Source organism: Pristiophorus japonicus, chromosome 8 (genome assembly GCF_044704955.1).
Source record: "Pristiophorus japonicus isolate sPriJap1 chromosome 8, sPriJap1.hap1, whole genome shotgun sequence".
Lineage (NCBI taxonomy): Eukaryota > Metazoa > Chordata > Chondrichthyes > Pristiophoridae > Pristiophorus > Pristiophorus japonicus.
Genome location: NC_091984.1, coordinates 75524338 through 75541323, shown reverse-complemented (window position 1 = coordinate 75541323; position 16986 = coordinate 75524338). Strand labels below are relative to the sequence as shown.

The following is a 16986-nucleotide window of genomic DNA, read 5'->3' as shown; positions in this document are numbered from 1 at the left end:
AAATTTTTTTTAAAGCTAATGACATCAATGAAGTCTCAGCAGGTGTGGCAGATTCACAATTAAGCAATCAAGCAGTGCACAAGAAGATGAAAGCTATTCTGTCAGTTATGATTGGTGCAGAGAATTATGGTATCTTGGTGAATTTGTTAACACTGAGAAAGGTTAAGGATGCTTCATTCTCAGACATACTACAGATATTGGAAAATCATTTTGATCCATAGCTTTTAGAAATAGCAGAGAGCTATAAGTTCGCAATGAGAAACCAAAGATCTGATGAAACCATTAGTGAATGCATTGTTTCCATAAGAAAATTAACTCTACACTGCAATTTTGGAGGATTACAAGGTAGGGAGCTTCGAGATAAAATAGTATGTGGACTAACAGATGAACGCATCCAATCAAAATTGATAGGTATGGATGATCTGTCTTTTGAGAAAGCTTGCAAGATAGCCACCTCCATCGAGATGGCAGAGAAAAATTTTCAGGAATTTCACCCATTACCAGCAGTAATAGCAGAAACACAGAAGAGGGTGAGCCCTAGGAGGAGGGAGAGTTATGAAACCAAGAAGAATAGATGTAATTGGTGTAATGGCAACCATACCGCATAACAGTGTCAGTTCAAGTGGGCAAGATGCTACCGGTGCCAATATGGGGACACATTACAGCCGCATGTAAATCCAAGAACAGGCCCAATGATAATCAAAGACTTCACTGGATAGAAACCGATCGGAACAGTGTAGGTTTTGGTGTGTATGCAGTGAAGGGCAAGGGAGTACATTCCTTATGTCAGGATTTCAGAACGTTAGTAATGATTAATAATCGATGGATTAATATGACAATAGATACAGCAGCTGATTGCTCAATAATGAGTCAGGATGTCAATTATAAGAATTTCAGGGACTTACCACTAAAAGCGAGCTCAGCAGAGCTGAAAACATAATCAGGGGAAAAACTGCAGATGCTTGGACAAATGGAGTGTATAGTACAATACCAGGGGCAACAATCAAGATTACCTATTATTATAGCGAAATACGTCAATCGGCAATCACTTATGGGCAAAGATTGGCTAAGAGTGCTTCGTTTGGATTGGTACGGTGTCTGTAGTATAGAAATGGTTAAGTCTCGGCTAGATACTCTGCTAGAAAAATATGCTAATATGTTTGAGGACTCATACGAGGGCATCAAGGGATATAATGCACATATTCGGATTAGGTCGGATGTCAAATCTATTTTTTTGTAGACCAAGGCCGGTACCATAGGCAGTAAAATTGCAGGTTAAGTGAGAGATTGACAAGTTAGGAAAAACTGAGTTTAAGTAAGACTGATAGGAGTGACTGAGCCACCCTGTTAGTTGTAGTTCCGAAGGCAGACAAAGTGGTACGGCTCTGTGGGGATCATAAAATTACCCTGAATCGAGCAGTTGATGATGAACAGTACCCTTTACTGACATCACAGGACCTGTATGCATAACTGGCGGGAGCCAAAGTCTTCACAAAACTGGATCTCTCCCACGCCTATGCTCAACTCAACGTTGACAAGGATAGTCAGCAATGTCTGACAGTCAGCACACACAAAAGTTTATATTCATACGCTAAGTTGCCCTATGGTATCAAGTCCTCATCAAAGATATTTCAGGCTACCATGGATCAGATCTTACAGGGAATGAATCACTGTTTGTGCAATCAAGATGATGTGTTGATAGCCACTGGCACAGAGAGGGAAAACCTGGAAATCTTAGAAGTATTCGGACAGTTCAATGACCATAATCTTAAGCTGAAAAAGAGTAACTGTGCATTCATACAGCGTGAGGTGGTTTATCTAGGATTGCGGGTTGATGAAAATGGTCTTCAACCAGTTAAGGAGAAAGTGCAAGCCATTATGATGGCTCCGGAACCGAAAAACTGAATTACGATCCTTTTTAGGCATGGCCCAATATTATGCTCGGTTTCTTCCTGGACTAGCAACGGTGCTCACACCACTCCACTATTTATTAAAGAAAGACGTGCGTTGGATATAGGATGAAGAGCAACAGAATGCAAGCATGAGCAAATAAAGCTTGAGCAATAGTGCCCTTCTCGTCCATTATAATTTGACTTGTGAAGTAAGACTAGCCTGTGATGCTTCTGGGTATGGTGTGGGAGCAATGATCAGCCATGTTATGAATGATGGGCAGGAAAAAATGGTTGCCTTTGCATCGCTTTACACTGAACAAAAGCATTCACCAGTTTCTTTTGGGACGCCACTTCGCACTAGTAGCCAATCACAAACTATTACCAGCTATCCTTGGCCCAATGGCGGCAATTCCATCTATGGTGGCTTCCAGGATGCAAAGATGGGCTATTTTATTCTCTCAGTATTTACAAAATTGAGTATCGCACGTCGATGCAGAATACAGTGTCGGATGCCCTTTCAAGGTTGCTTCGTGAAGATTCTGAAATTGGCCGCAAACAATCAATCTTCACTCTAGATGTCATTGATGAGGACTTTCCGGTCACCACCTCCATTACTGCAGAACACACACAGAAAGATGCCTCAGTGGGCCTATGAGCACACCCTCTGAGGGTGGTCTTGAAATCAGACACATTTAGATGAGGGGATGAAACCCTTTTTATCGTCAGCACAAATTATCATGTGAACAGGAATGGCTAAAATGGGGCCTGTGAGCAGTCATTCCCAGGGCACTATGGGCCAAAGTTTTGACGGAACTTCACGGTGAGCATACTGGCATCATGGGCATGAAAGCAAGGGCCCGAAGTTTTGTTTATTGGCCTGGGTTGGATAAAGATTTAGAAGTATTAGTAATTAAGTGTACTATCTGTCAAGACTGCAGGACCATGCCAGCTAAAACACCACTGCAAACATGGACTTGACCAATGAGACCATTCCAAAGAATACACAATGATTTTTACGAGAGGGGCAGCGATAATTTTATGGTTCTAATCGATAGCCATTCAAAATGGCTAGTGGGATGGCATATGGGGTCATCTACGACTACAGAGTGTACATTAGATGAATTACGGGACATTTTTGCATGCCATGGCCTGCCCAAAGAAATGGTGTCAGATAATGGGCCGCAATTTCAGTCCATGCAATTTGCGAATTTTGCCAGGCACAACGGTATCAAACACACATTGGTAGTGTTGTGTATCTGTAAAGCATGCACTCCCATGTTCTGCCACCAGCGAGCACATCCCCTGAAGTCCCAAGGGATCCCAGCATCCCTTGGGAGCATTGTATATAAGCCGGCACCTAAGGCCTGTTCCTGACTCTGGAGTGTCTTATTAAAGACTGAGGTCACTGTTACTTTAACCTCCCTGTATGCAGTCTCATCTGTGTTAGGAACACAATAACTGGCGACGAGTATACGAATCCAACGCAAAGATGCAGCTAACTGTGGGCATCCTGGAGAAGTTCTCGAAGGGTGAGGACTGGGAAGCCTATGTCGAACGGCTAAACCAGTGCTTTGTAGTCAACGAGCTGGATGGAGAAGGAAGCGCTGCAAAAAGGAGAACGGTCCTCCTCACGGTCTGCAGGACACCGACCTACAGCCTCATGAAGAATCTTCTGGCTCGAGTGAAACCCACAGATAAGTCGTATGAGGAGCTGTGTACACTGGTTCGGGAGCATCTTAACCCGAGGGAGAGCATGCTGATGGCGAGGTATCGGTTCTACACGTGCCAGCAATCTGAAGGTCAGGAAGTGGCAAGCTACGTCGCCGAGCTAAGGTGACTTGCAGGACAATGTGAGTTTGATGGCTACCTGGAGCAAATGCTCAGGGACTTTTTTGTACTGGGCATTGGCCACGAGACCATCCTATGAAAACTTTTTAGTGTAGAGACACCGACACTCAGTAAGGCCATTGCGATACCACAGGCATTTATGTCCACCAGTGATAACACCAAACAAATCTCTCAGCACACAAGTGCTAGCAATGTTCATAAATTGACTGGAACTGTGTTTGCGAGCAGAAATGTATAGGGCAGAACCCACGAGTCTGCAACTGCCAGCAGGCCTCCGGTGACCCAGATGACTCAGAGTCCGCAACAAAGGATGAATGCAAGGCAATTCACACCTTGTTGGCGTTGTGGAGGCTTCCATTCAGCCTATTCATGCCGCTTCAAAGGGTATGTTTGCAAGAGCTGTGGAACAATGGGGCACCTCCAACGAGCTTGCAGACGAATTTCCTTCCCTTTTTGAGCCAGGCATTGGAAACTTTTCCGGGGCGAAGGTGATGATCCACTTGATCCCAGAAGCACGATCCATTCACCACAAGGCGCGAGCAGTACCTCACATGATGAGGGAGAGAGTAGAAGTCGAGCTGGACAGGCTGCAATGTGAGGGCATCATCTCCCCAGTGGAATTCAGCGAGTGGGCCAGCCCGATTGTTCCAGTACTCAAAAGTGATGGCACGGTCAGGATTTGCGGCGATTATAAAGTAACTATTAATCGTTTCTCGCTACAGGACCAATACCCGCTACCTAAGGCAGACGACCTATTTGTGACGCTGGCAGGAGGCAAGACGTTCACCAAACTCGACCTGACTTCAGCCTACATGACGCAGGAGCTGGACCAGCCAAAATCCTCTGCTGTCCCGAGTAAAAAAACTGTGTACTGCATGGGAGCTGGGCCAGCACCCCCGTTGAAATGCAAGAGTTAATCATAGAAACATAGACATAGAAAATAGGTGCAGGAGTAGGCCATTCAGCCCTTCTAGCCTGCACCGCCATTCAATGAGTTCATGGCTGAACATGCAACTTCAGTACCCCCTTCCTGCTTTCTTGCCATACCCCTTGATCCCCCGAGTAGTAAGGACTTCATCTAACTCCCTTTTGAATATATTTAGTGAATTGGCCTCAACTACTTTCTGTGGTAGAGAATTCCACAGGTTCACCACTCTCTGGGTGAAGAAGTTCCAGCGGCGAAAGGACGAGCTGTCAATTCAGGCAGACTGCCTGTTATGGGGTAACCGCATAGTGCAACCCAAAAAGGACAGGGAGACGTTCATCTCGGATCTCCACAGCACACACCCGGGTAGAGTAATGATGAAAGCGATAGCCAGATTCCATGTGTGGTGGCCTGGTATCGACTCTGACTCAGAGTCCTGTGTATGGCAATGCAGCGTGTGTGCTCAGTTGAGCAACGCGCTCAGAGAGGCACCACTAAGTTTGTGGTCCTGGCCCTCCAGACCATGGTCGAGGATCCATGTCGACTATGCAGGCCCGTTTCTCGGTAAAATGTTCCTGGTGGTGGTGGATGCTTTTTCAAAATGGATTGAATGTGAAATAATGTTGGGAAGCACCGCCACCGCCACCATTGAAAGCCTGAGGGCCATGTTTGCCACCCACGGCCTGCCTGACATACTGGTCGGTGACCACGGGCCATGTTTCACCAGTACCGAATTTAAAGAATTCATGACCCGCAATGGGATCAAACATGTCACCTCGGCCCCGTTTAAACCAGCCTCCAATGGGCAGGCAGAGCGGGCAGTACAAATCATCAAACAGAGCCTTAAACGAGTCACAGAAGGCTCACTCCAAACCCGCCTGTCCAGAGTACTGCTCAGCTACCACACGAGACCCCACTCGCTCACAGGGGTGTCCCCGGCTGAGCGACTCATGAAAAGGACACTTAAAACCAGACTCTCGCTGGTTCACCCCAACCTGCATGATCAGGGAGAGAGCAGGCGGCAGCAACAAAATGTAAACGATGGTTGTGCCACTCTGTCACGGGAAATTGATCTGAATGACCCTATGTATGTGCTAAACTATGGACATGGTCTCAAGTGGATTGCGGGCACGGTGATAGCTAAATAAGGGAATAGGGTGTTTGTAGTCAAACTAGACAAATTAACAAATTTGGACAAATGAACAGAAAGCAACTGGACCAAACAAGGCTGTGGTTCACAGACTGCCCTGAACAACCCACAGCAGACACCATCTTTATCGAGCCCACAACACACACCCAAAGGATCAACGACACCACCCCGGACCAGGAAATCGAACCCATCACACCCAACAGCCCAGCAAGGCCAGGCTCACCCAGCAGCCCTGCACGGCCAACAACATGCCAGCCCAACGAGGGCACAGCCAACACACCAGAACAGACATTTGTACCGAGGTGGTCCACCAGGGAAAGAAAGGCTCCCGACCGCCTCACCTTGTACATAGTTTTCACTTTGACTTTGGGGGGGGTTAGTGATGTTGTATATCTGTAAAGCATGCACTCCCATGTTCCGCCACCAGCGAGCGCATCCCCTGAAGTCCCAAGGGATACCAGCATCCCTTGGGAGCACTGTAGATAAGCCAGCCCCTATGGCCTGTTCCTCACTCTGGAGTGTCTTATTAGAGGTCACTGTTACTTTAACCTCCCTCTGTGCAGTCTCATCTGTGTTAGGAACACAATAGGTAGCACCATATCATCCTGCTTCGAATGTTGCAGCTGAAAGGTTGGTCAGGATTGTCAAGGAGGCTTTGCGGAAACAAGTTCTGCAGACTCGATCATCGATGAGCACGAAGCACAGGTTAGCAAATTTTCTTTTCAAATACAGGACTATGCCTCATTCTACAACAGGGTACACACCTGCTGAATTATTGAAGAAGCGTAGGCTGGGGGCGCGTCTCAGTTTACTGCAACCGAACTGATAAGGTAGAGAAGGCACAATCGGTGCAGAAATGTCATTATCATTTCTGTACTAAAGAGCAGTGCTTTCAGGAGGGTGATCGGGTCAGAGTTCTCAGTCCATCGAAAAGGGCAAGTTGACGCAAATGGGACATTAGTACAATTATTTGGGTATGTGGCACCAAGCAGTACTTGGTCAAAATTGGTGAATACATCTGGAAGGTTCATGTGGATCAAATGTTGCTAGCGGGTGATGCACCTTCGGTACCACGAGTAGATAATTATGATCTTGACTTGGACGATGATCAGAGTCAGTTGGCAGGACAAGTACTTCCAACGGTCACAACGTCCATATCCTTACCAACTCAGATGCAGCCGACTGAGCTCTGTATCCTCCGAGGGCAGGGGCAGGGGGGGTTCAATTGAGAAGATCAACAAGGAAACACAAACCAACTAGACAGGATATTGATAACTGGGAATATCAAGATCTTAGGAAGAAAGCTAACATGAGGAGGGATGTACAGGTTCCAAGGAAACTCAAGAGGATACAGGAAGATAGAGGTCAGGAATCCTGGGCTACACGTCCTGAAAAAAGAAATTCCCCAGAGTCAAATAAGAATATAGAAAATGGCCATAGCCAGCCAACTGCAAAGAAATGGAGGTCGGAGCAGGAGGAAGCTAAGATCTTACAGCAAGATACTCAGGCTCAGCAGTCAAGTTTGTAAAAAATGTTAATTATGATAAGTAATCTTTTGAAATATTCTAAGAAAATAGGACACAATGTAATGTATGCACTGTGAGTTTGCTCACGGGTTTATAGAGCTGTTGAGAATTCCTCATCGGCACCAAGCCCTGGAACCTCCCTCGGGAGCTGGCACCTCACAACTTGAGCCTCCTTGGGGAAATCCCCTCCGTGCCTTTCAGTTCTGCACGGAGGGGTTTCCTGTCCAGGCTGCTCTTGCACACTCTCCACCTTGCCATCCTCGTCTGTCGTCCGGACACGCCATGGCACCATCTTGCCATCCGGAGGAGGTGGGGGTCCCCGATGGAGTACACTCTACGCGGGAGTCCTCCCACTATTTATTGGGGACTTGGCCTGGAGGGTGGTGCACAGAGCAGTCCCGTGCAATAAATTTTTAAGTTGGTTCACGGGCTCCCAGGCCGCCTGCAATTTCTGCGGTCTGGAGGAGTCCGTGTTCGATGTTTTTATGGAATGTCCGAGGTTGCAGCCCCTATTCCATTATTTAAAGGGGCTACTCCTTAAATTCTGGTTGCACTTCGGTCCCACACTCCTGATCTTTGGGCACCCTGTGCAGAGGGGAGCAGGTAGGTCCGAGGGCCTCCTCGTAGGACTGCTCCTGGGCACGGCTAAGGGCGCCATCAGCCGGTCGAGGGGGTCGTTCAGCCCGACTGCCTGCCTCTCTTCCACGGTTACATCCGAGCCAGGGTGTCCCTGGAGATGGAGCACGCTGTACGCTTGCGGCTTTCCGCGAGAGGTGGGCGCCGGACGGAGTGCATCATCACCCCTGGCAACCATATTTTAATTTGATTTTATGTGTTTTAAAGTTTAATTGGTTTATTGTGCCGGGTTTTAGTGTCCCCCTCCCCTTTTATCCAGGAGGCACTTGTATAATTTGTGCTTTTAGTGCCCAAAAAACCCCCCCAAAAAACCCAAATAAAAACAAAAAATAAACAAAAAACAAAAAAGGGCACTTGAAAAGTGTTTGGAGTACACCCCTGCCCCCCCCCCCGCCCTTTTTAATCAAGGGGCACTTGATTTAATTGTTTATTTTGACTTCAACTGTAAGAGTTGTAGAGCTGTTGAGAATTCCTCATTGGCACCAAGCCCTGGAACCACCCTCGGGAGGCGGCGCCTCACAACTTGCGCCTCCTTGGGGAAATCCCCTCCATGCCTTTCAGTTCTGCTTGGGGGGGATTCCTGCATGGGCTGCTTTTGCATACTCTCCACGTTGCCATCCTCGTCTGCCATCCAGACATGCCATGGCGCACCAGTTTGTCGTCCGGAGGAGGCGGGGGTACCCAATAGAGTGCACTCTACGCGGGAGTCCTCCCTCTTTATTGGGGACTTGGCCTGGAGGGTGGTACACGGAGCAGTCCCGTGCAATAAGTTTTTAAGTCGATTCACGGGCTCCCAATCTGCCTGCAATTTCTGCGGTCTGGAGGAATCCGTGTTCCACGTTTTTAGGGAATGTGCAAGGTTGCAGCCCCTTTTCCAATTTTTGAAGGGGCTGCTCCTGAAATTCTGGTTGCATTTCAGTCCCACACTCCTGATCTTTGGGCACCCTGTGCGGAGGGGAGCGGGCAGGTCGGAAGGCCTCCTCGTAGAACTGCTCCTGGGCATGGCCCAAGAGGCCATCAGCCGGTCCAGGCAGCGGGCGGTCGAGGGGGTCGTTCTGCCCAACTGCCTGCCTCTCTTCCGTGGTTACATCCGAGCATGTGGTGTCCACCGGTACGCTTGCGGCCTTCCGCGAGAGGTGGTGCCGGAGGGACTGGAGTGCATCATCACCCCCGGCAACCAAATTTTAATTTGAACCACGTCTAAAGTTCAATTTGTTTAAGTTTGTCGGTTTTAGTGCCCCTCCCCCTTTTAGCCAGTGGACACTTGTATAATTTGTGTTTTTAGTGCCCTCAAAAAAACTCAACAAAAACAAGGGGGCACTTATTTGAAAGTTTTTGGAGTGTGCCCCTCCCTTTAACCAGGGGGCACTTGTTTATTTTCTACACAAAAATAGTTGTAGAGCTGTTGAGAATTCCTCATCGGCGCCAAGCCCCGAAACCTCCCTCGGGTGCCGGCGCCTCACAACTAGAGTCTCTTCTGGGAAATCCGTCCGTGCCTTTCAGTTCTGCACAAAGGGGATTCATAGAAACATAGAAACATAGAAAATAGGTGCAGGAGTAGGCCATTCGGCCCTTCGAGCCTGCACCGCCATTCAATGAGTTAATGGCTGAACATGCAACTTCAGTACCCCATTCCTGCTTTCTCGCCATACCCCTTGATCCCCCTAGTAGTAAGGACTACATCTAACTCCTTTTTGAATATATTTAGTGAATTGGCCTCAAGAGTGTACGGGTTGCTCTTGCACACTCTCCACTTTGCCATCCTTGTCTGCCGTCCGGACACACCATGGTGCATCATTTGACGTCCGGAGGAGGCGGGGGTCCCCAATAGAGTGCTCTCTACACGGGTGTCCTCCCTTTATTTATTGGAGACTTGGCCTGGAGGGTGTTGCACGGAGCAGTCCCGTGCAATAAGTTTTTAAGTCGGTTCACGGGCTCCCAGGCTACCTGTAATTTCTGCGGTCTAGAGGAGTCCATGTTCCATATTTATGTTGAATGTGCGAGGTTGCAGCTCCTCTTCCAATATTTGAAGGTGCTGCTCCTCAAATTCTGGTTGCACTTCAGTCCCACACTCCTGATCTTTGGGCACCCTGTACGGAGGGGAGCGGGCAGGTCGGAAGGCCTCCTCGTCGGACTGCTCCTGCGCATGGCCAAGGTGTCCATCAACCCGTCCAGGCAGCCGTTGGTCGAGGGGGTCATTCAGCCCGACTGCCTGCCTCTCTTCCGCAGTTACAAAAGGGCCAGGGTGTCCCTGGAGATGGAGCACGCGGTGTCCACCGGTACACTCGCGGCCTACCGCGAGAGGTGGGCGCCGGAGGGACTGGAGTGCATCATCACCCCCGGCAACCAAATTTTAATTTGACCGTTTAATGACTAAAGTTTAATTTGTTTAAGTTTGTCGGTTTTAGTGCCCCCCTTTAATCAGGGGGCACTTGATTTACTGATTTATTGTCTTACAGCTGCAACAAAATATTTGTAGACCTGTTGAGAATTCCTCATCGGTGCCCGAAACCTCCCTCGGGTGCCGGCGACTCACAACTTGAGCCTCCCCTGGGAAATCCATCCATGCCTTTCAGTTCTGCGTGGAAGGGATTCCTGTACGGGTTGCTCTTGCACACTCTCCACCTTGCCATCCTCGTCTGCCATCTGGACACGCCATCGCGCACCATCTTGCCATCCGGAGGAGGCAAGGGTCCCCAATGGAGTGCACTCTATGCGGGAGTCCTCCCTCTATTTATTGGGGACTTGACCTGGAGGGTGTTGCACGGAGCAGTCCGTGCAACAAGTTTTTAAGTCGGTTCACGGGCTCCCATGCCGCCTGCAATTTCTGCGGTCTGGAAGAGTCCATGTTCCACATTTTTACTGAATGTGCGAGGTTGCAGCCCCTCTTCCAATATTTGAAGGGGCTGCTCCTCAAATTCTGATTGCATTTCAGTCCCAAGGTGGCCATTAACCAGTCCAGGCAGCGAGCGGTCAAGGACGTCGTTCAGCCTGACAGCCTGCCTCTTCCGTGGTTACGTACAAGCCAGGGTGTCCCTGGAGATGGAGCACGCAATGTCCACCGGTACGCTCGCGGCCTTCTGTGAGAAGTGGGCACCAGAGGCATCATTTCAACAGGGAACAACATTTTTATTTGATTTGATTTGACAAAGGTTCCCTTTTGTGTTCAATTGTTAATTTGAAGTTTTTGGTGCCCTCAAAAAATAAGGGGGCACTTGAATGCAAGTTTCCACCAAAACTGTTGAGCTGTTGAGTTGGGAGTGGCCAAGCCAGTTACATGATGATCACAAAATTCAATAAAACCCCAGCCAGTTGGGCTCGGGGGATCCACGATGAGGCAGATGGTTGTGAGCCTGCTGGATAAACTTGTAACGTGTTGTGTTATTGTTAAACCTATTGCTAATAAACCAATTATTTCTTAATAGCAATGTGTTGTTATGAATTTTTAAGCAAAGAACCCATGAAGCAAATACATTATACCATCCTATTCTCTTCCTCCACAGCTTGGTGTCCATCCCCCACAACTATTTTTCTTTTTTTTTACCTTAATTCACGATATGCAATTTGTTTTGTTTTTGTTGTTAATGAAATGGGGATAGACACTAAAATGCTTACCTTGCAGAGGCTAAAACAAGAATCCACATGACAAGTAGTAAACACAAATGTTACTGTACATGTACAGAACAGACAAAAACTGCAAACTGTGCTGATGTGAATGTGTGCCATGGTTTTCTTTAAGGATCAAGTACTCTAAAAGCTCCAGCTTGGGCCAAAAGTCAAATATTTATGAATTAATTCAAATAAACTCAGTGGAGATTTGCTTGGATCATCAACTTGGTTCAGAGATCATATGTAATTATGTATTCTTAGTCGATTTGTTTGATCAGTTATGTTTACACTGTGCTTTCTTTTGTTTTACTTCTATTTGTAGTCCATAATTAAAGATTTCTCATCTGCTACCCAGTCGCTCGTGTTCATTGATTGCAAACAGCAGTGCCAGAATTAACACCTTCTTAGGCAGCACATAAGAGCAGTTCATGTGTATTATAATAACATGAATGCGTTCGTATAATAATTCAAATATAGACTGTGGCAAAGATTAATGCAAGACAGTATTTCTTCAATTGTACTCTGATGCTGATTAATATATAATGCATAATATATCTTGTTTAGGCATGCCAATTGTCCTTGCCGAGGAGGTGGAGTCAGTTTTGTTGGGCGCTGCTATTCTGGGAGCCTACGCCTCAGGTGACTTTAAATCTATACAGGTATGGTTTAAATGGAACATTTTACAGCTCATTTTGTGTTGAAAATATCCCTTTTGTTTGGTCTATCTGCATCATGTTCAAAACTATTTAAAATACTTCACAAATTGTCAGCTTTTAATATCTCAGTTTTCATTGCCAGAAGAACAGGAAATTTTAAAAAGCAAACTCTCAGAACTTCTGTGTTTTATCTATTATCCTCATTCTTTCTCCTTTATGCTCATTAATTACGAAGTGGCCAGCCCAGTGGAGCAGTGTGTTACAGTGAACTGTACCATAAAATGGGAGGCCAGTTTGATGTTGTTTTTTTACAGTTCCACCCACATTGAATTTCCAATCTTAACAGTGCTATTAGGAATGAGGTGGCAGTTGGAGCCAATGTTTCTCTAAAGGGAAGCCTGCAGGTCTAGCCAGCCCTGGGTTATTCTAGTGCATTACCCAGCAGGCAATGACACAGCAAAATATTTAGCACAAGTGCCTGACATACCATGTCACAATTAAGTCATGGTTTACACTGTATAGGAAAGAAAAATAAAATTTAAAAAATGGAAAACTTTTGAAAACGTTATAAGAAGATGGGGTTATTTTGACGTAGTATTTTTGACGGTTATGTCCTGCTACAAGAAGGATTACCTCTTTAAAAGAAGCTGAAAGGAATATCATAGTGTGATGTTTTCCAAAAGGCAGAAAGAATAGAAGCCCCTTGTGCTTTTGCTGTTTACTGATACCTGACACCAACTGACATCTGTTGCCCTTCTCTTCTGGTGGGTGCTCGTGTCATTTAACATTTACACATGTCCATATTGCTGAAGTACATTGATATAAAATCCCAGAGATCATTATCATCAATGCAACGTCTGCAGCCTGCCAGACTTGGCACAGTCTACAGATGCTACACTTGGTGTCGTGCTTGCTCATGGACTATAACATGATATCTGACATAAACAAAGAGTGCAATGTGATCTGGCCTGTGGCTTTGCTCACTGTTTAAAACGTACGAGCTCTTTGAAGGTCTTGGTGCAATGTATATACATCTGATTTTGTTTTTAAGTTTGGAGAAATATTTTGTCATTTTTCATATTTCCATTAATTCTGCTTCACAATAATCTTAGAAATTCAAAAGTAATGTATAATTTTTTTCAGATGCTGTATAATTCAAAACAAACATCTTTAATGCAATCTTTTTTGTATATACAGAAACACTACAATGGTTAGAACAAGCAAGCTAAGGATAGTATTTTTTGATAGTGTATAGTTCTATAAATAGTATCAGACCGCCACAACTTAATCCAAGTGGCCAGTGCTTATGTGAGAGCCGAGGCAATGATAGTTAATAGGATATTCTAACGAGAAGAGCATCGGAACCAAGCCCAGTCTTGCCTTTATCTGACATTTGCGCACATCCAATTTCCCTGTGGAGGTCCATGAGGGAGTCATTGGATAGGAATCAGAAATGGGAATCCTGGCTGACTTTTCCCATCCATAGCCAGGACTGCTGAAGCCAACTATTGCTTGGGGTCTTAAGTAATTATTGTTTCACATAGTCCTTTAATCTCATTGAATAGGGTTACTCTGACATCTAAGAATATGATATCAAATTGGTTTTATTCCACACTTTCCATAGAAAAATAGGGGCCAAAATTGCCCCTTTCTATAAGGCCCTTGGCCGCTGCTTTCAGCGCGGACTGGCCGCCGAGTTGCCATGGAGGGGCTGCCATTTTTAACATCGCCCTCCTTTCCTTTTGGGGCGATGTAGGAGACCGCTCCGCCCATTTTCCCGCTACTTTGTGCACGCACCGACCCCTTACCGACCAGCGGCGACCCCTTCCTAAAATTGCCTTCCAGGAATTGCCCTTTTCCAGAATTGACCCGCAGGAGCGGCACTGCTGCCAGTCAGTGCCCCCAACAGCTTTTGCTGTTGGTCCCCTTTTTGTGGCTGGGCGGTGCGGCCGCCCTCAAAGGGGAGGTAGCGCTGTCAGTGATTCCATTTTTTTTGTCGGCCGACTGCCAGGTCGAGCCTCAGTTATGGCCACGGGTTCGGCTGGGCCGCCAATTGGCAGCCTAGCACCCCCTCTTGGGTGCCAGGCTGCTGGCCCGTACGAAACCCTCCCTGGTGGCCCAGTGTTTGCCATTAAAGTGGCTGCAGAGTTCACAGCAGCCCTCCCCTTTAACTGATGGGGAGGGACGTTGTGATGCTCCAGCACACTGACATCATCAGCGTGGCGCTGATGACTTGCAGCATCAGCCACTCCGCCCCGCCCCCACTTCCGCCCCATTAGTGACGGCTACTCCGACCGGACCGCATTTCCGCCCGATGATGAATCCACTTCTGCCCCGCGTCAAAAAAAAAGCACAAAGTACTGAATTTCTCTCGATTGGCTGCCCCATGCATTGGAGCGGATGGAACACATCGAAAACGGTAGGTGCGACTCATTTCGGGCGGTAGATAATTTTGGACCCATAATGTTTACGGAAAGAAACTATTGCACACTGTACTGAGTGCTGATCTGAGCGAGGGTGTTGGTAGTGCTGTTCTGTCCCATACACTGCAGAATACAGCTCGAGGTCACACACCTTTGGATATTTTCAACCTTGACACATGTAGTGTTTCATTTTTAAATAACATCAGCAACAAAAAATATCTATGATTAGTGTTGAATGGCACCTGGTATGAACTAAACACCATTTAATAAGTGTAACCCTGTTATTTGACTGGAGCACTGCTGCATACTCAAGACTGTGAAAGGCTTCATCAAAACAGAGTTAAACCTAGTCTGAGAAAAAGAAATTACAGACTTAACAAAAAACAAACAGCCATTGACCTTGTACTGTTTTCAGTGCAATCCAGCACATGATAATCTTATTTTCTATTTTTCTAACCTTTTCTGTATGAAGCAAGGCAAAACAGCCTGAAGAATTTCATAATAATAGAAATTCCAGAAATTCTGAGGAGTGAATATATCTTTGTTGCAATGCTTGTTTTATCAGCCAGCGTATTTAAGTGTTTTGTTAATTTTGGCTGAGGTTATGTTGCATTGAGTTCCATGGAGCAGTAGATTGAACTGCATGGTACGGTACAGAGTGGTAGGACCTCATGAACTCTTGATCTCAGTTGTGCCACTGCACTAATGTGTATAAAGAACCATTAGTCTAATAATACAGAAAAAGATAAATCTAATTTAACTTATGAGGAAAGAACTAACATTCATGGATCACTGGATAGCAATCAGGAATTAGAAACCTGGTCTATTTTCCCCTCCTTAACCTGAAGCCAATTGTAGGAACCTTTCTGCTGCCCTGATTGAGATTGGTTATGCCTCATTAAAGTGTTCTACGGCGTTATCTGTATCTATTATTTATTTCTGATTAGGTATTCCTGACTGACTTGTAAATCATCACATTAATTCCTCTGGCCACCAAATCTTATTGCTTCTTTTAAACGTTCATAAGAGAAGCTTGGATTCTGTTGTGCCCCTTCAGAGTTCCAAATAAACCTTTATTATATTTGCTATTATTAAATTCATTCTTAGCAGTTTATAGAAAATAAGCAATTACCTGGCAGTATTTGATGGAAAAACAGACCCTCCTATGTCTCTGTAATTTTGACAATCTTAGTCAGCTCAGTAGAATTTTCTGTTGCTGCCTGTATATGATGCAGCACCTTTGTATCGTGTGAAAACGGCTCTTACTTTAGACCAGTATATAGCCGATACTGTTATTTCAGTAGAATGTATGATCAGTTTAAAGACTTGCAGCTTTGAATGACTAGAGCCTTGGATAGAATTTTGTTTTGCATGTATTCCTCATTTCAGTCTCTCAAAGAAGAATTCTGTGGCCTCACATTTCCGCTCAGTTGCATTTCAAAAATCGGCGTAACCTGTGGAGGAGATCACGGAATTTTAAGCGCAAATTACATTCAGCACAACTCGAGTTTCCACAATCTTTTGCACTAGTTTAAAAAACATCATGCTAGAAGTGGGTTCCACCCACAAAGCTGGCCATGCCCCCACCATTAATCACCATTGGGAGTTTCCACTAATTGCAGCCCTTCGAGGAGACTCTAAAAATTAAGCTGGTTCTTTTGGGCGCAAGGGCACTAATAGGAACATTTTAAAAGCTTTTGAAATAAGGTTTTTTTTAATTTACTAAGAAACAGACTACTATACCCTAATATAACTAGGACATTGTTCTGTATATTTTTTTAAGTTATTTTCGGTAATTTAAAATTGTATTTTTGAGAGTTTATATTTTCGGAAGCCATTCTGTAGTATGATTGTGGGAGTGTGCATGAAGGCAAAGTGGATTTAAATGTTGTATTGCTTTGTTTTTGGTCGCTGAGGTTCAGTTAGGGGTCTCCCTAATGGTGGTCCTGTTGGCTGGACTTACTTTCTTTGTCTGTCTATGACTGGCTCACTGTTGATGGCTTATTTCCCCATTTATGTTTGGTTGTCATCTCCTCAAGTCGGGGGTGGGGGCGTTGTGTGGTTTGTGGTGAATGAGCTTTGAAGAATTGGCTCCAGATTGCTATTGTATTTCCCTGAATCTGCATTCTAATCAACAGCACTGCATTGCACATTGGAATAAGTACACAATGACCTAGAATTTGCTAGGACAGAGCATCTCAACACATGCCTGGTTAGTTAGATTTTTTTCTGCACCCTTCAGCTCAAATATTGTAAACAAATAGCAGGTCAGACAACATGTGGAGAAAACTGACCCTCCATCACAATGGGAAGGTATTAGA

The 16986-nt window shown here is 45.7% G+C and overlaps 1 protein-coding gene across 2 annotated transcripts in view; it reads left to right on the top strand.

Moving 5' to 3' along the window:
* fggy (FGGY carbohydrate kinase domain containing) overlaps positions 1 to 16986 on the top strand; it is a 521756-nt gene that overhangs the window by 450884 nt on the left and 53886 nt on the right. For both annotated transcript variants that reach the window (XM_070886941.1, XM_070886940.1), the window contains one exon: positions 12151 to 12245. In XM_070886941.1, the coding sequence (XP_070743042.1) occupies positions 12151 to 12245 (95 nt within the window). The remainder of the gene's footprint in view (positions 1 to 12150; positions 12246 to 16986) is intronic.